We start from the raw sequence: 2140 nt of genomic DNA on the forward strand, positions 1-2140 counted from the left end.
AATATTTTAAATGTTTATTTTTTTTTTTTTTTTTACAAAATGCAAAGCTTTAAACAAGTGCACGTGACCTTATAACACATGAACATTGTGGTCCTTTAATTTCCGGTCATATCGTCGCAGCGTACGTCAGGTAAGGTTCATGTTGAGCTTTGGTCATTCCTGGTAAAAACACGTAAGATGAAGGAACAACAGGTCCAGAACCAGGCCAGCCCATGCAGTTATAGGGCACCATGTGGCCCGGGTTACCCGGAGACGGGTGAGCGTGTGGCGCACCGGCCAGAACCCCCATCCCGGGAAACGCGGAGACTCCAGCGGGATACCCGAGCATTGAGTAATGTGGGAAAGGTGCAGGGGGTAATTCCGACATTTTGGAGGCCAGGTCGAGAAACGGGTATGGGCTGGCGGACAGGTGGTGACTGAAAAACACCCGAGTAGCTGCGGCGACGGACGTTTTCTCTGCGCTCAGCGAGTCCGTCAGCGCGTCACCGGGTAAGCGCGCACTTTTCAACGGGTCACAGTCACCCAGATTGTACGTCACATTAAAATGATACCTGTCTTTTTTTATCAAGTTTTTGGGCTTTCGTCGCGGTCTGTATTTGTAATCCGGGTGTTCTTTCATGTGAACAGCTCTGAGGCGTTTGGCCTCGTCAATAAAGGGTCTTTTTTCAGAGTCTGAAAGCAGTTTCCATTCACCTCCGAGGCGTTTGCTGATCTCAGAGTTGTGCATCTTCGGGTTGTCCAGTGCCATCTTCCGTCTCTGGGCTCTCGACCACACCATAAAAGCGTTCATGGGACGTTTAACATGGTCCATAGGCTTTGCCATTTCTGAAACCGTTTCCTCTGCTGCTCCTTTTTCAGTTTAGTCCAAAGGAAAGCAGCCCAAAATTCCTTTGACGCACAGTTCAGTCCTGTCTGTGTTACCTTTGTAACATGGCACCAAAATCTGAGACTGCGCCTAGAAATGAAGCCTAAGTTTTCGACTGACTGTTTGTCAAATATTAAGTGACTTACAAAATTCTGATATGCATCTCTTCAAACAAATCCCACTAGTCTGAGTTGTTATCCACTGGACGCACGGTGTGTATGGGAGTCTATGAAGCAACCTGGCTTTAAATGTTCATCACTGCTTACCGCCTGCGCTGAGTTTTTAATGAAGTGGGCGTGTCCATTCGACCTGAGACAGATGACGTCAGTGTGGGTTTGTCCTGTGAAATCTACAAACGCTATGAGCAGCAGCACTGTGGGACAGGTTTGCATTTTTTCAATGGCAGCCTTTCAATTACAAAATTTAATTTTTTAAATATTTAACAGATAAGTAATTAAATGTAAATTCAAATTGTTACAAATGGCGTTAAACATTGAATCACTGAAAATGGCTACTCATTGTTTATTATTACAATAACAATAATAGTCATCACAACCCTTACGAAAAAGTAGTATACTTCAAGTTTATATTACTAAGTATACTTACGTAAAGTTCAAGTATATTTGTAAGTATACTTTATGTAGCAAGTATACAAATATCAGTGTTCTAGTAGTATACTGTAAAGTTACTGTTTCAATACTCATTGGGAATAAATTGGCCCACTTTCTAGTATATACTTTTAAGTATACTTTAAGTATAACAGTAGCAAACATTGAGTACACTACTAGTTTACCCTCCATGTTTGTAGTTTGTACTACTATTATACTTAAAGTTAACTTATAGGTTTACTGATAGTTTACTAATTAAATACACTGAAGTATATAGTCTCAGTATATTACTAGTCTAGTAGTTTTATACTGTAAGTATACTCATAAGTTTTCTTTAAGTGAACTTTACATCATACTTTAAGTACCCTATTTAGGTTTGAATTTGTATATATTTTGTTATATGAATATCTGAACATACAAAACATCCAAAGAAATAACAGGGTATCTGCTTGTAAACAAAAACATTTTATTCTAGCTTCACGCATTTTTTAAACACTTTAATGTGTTTCATAAAAAATAAAGAAATAACATTTTGAACAAATAGCTGAAAAAAAGACTATGAATATGATTCAGAATGATAATCAAAACGTAAATGGAGTCGATCAACATACCAGAGCTTGACTGTAATTATTACCTCTTCATCGGTCAACATTTTATTCTATAACAT

The 2140-nt window shown here is 38.9% G+C and overlaps 1 protein-coding gene across 1 annotated transcript; it reads right to left on the reverse strand.

Annotated features, from left to right (window-relative positions):
• LOC132151374 (transcription factor Sox-21-A) lies at nucleotides 1–1131 on the reverse strand. Its single transcript, XM_059559487.1, has one exon. The coding sequence runs from the start codon at nucleotides 821–823 to the stop codon at nucleotides 107–109; it is 717 nt and encodes a 238-aa protein (XP_059415470.1). The 5' UTR covers nucleotides 824–1131; the 3' UTR covers nucleotides 1–106.
• Between the last annotated feature and the right edge of the window lie 1009 nt (nucleotides 1132–2140).

Source organism: Carassius carassius, chromosome 10, assembly GCF_963082965.1.
Source record: "Carassius carassius chromosome 10, fCarCar2.1, whole genome shotgun sequence".
In the NCBI taxonomy this organism is placed as follows: Eukaryota; Metazoa; Chordata; class Actinopteri; order Cypriniformes; family Cyprinidae; genus Carassius; species Carassius carassius.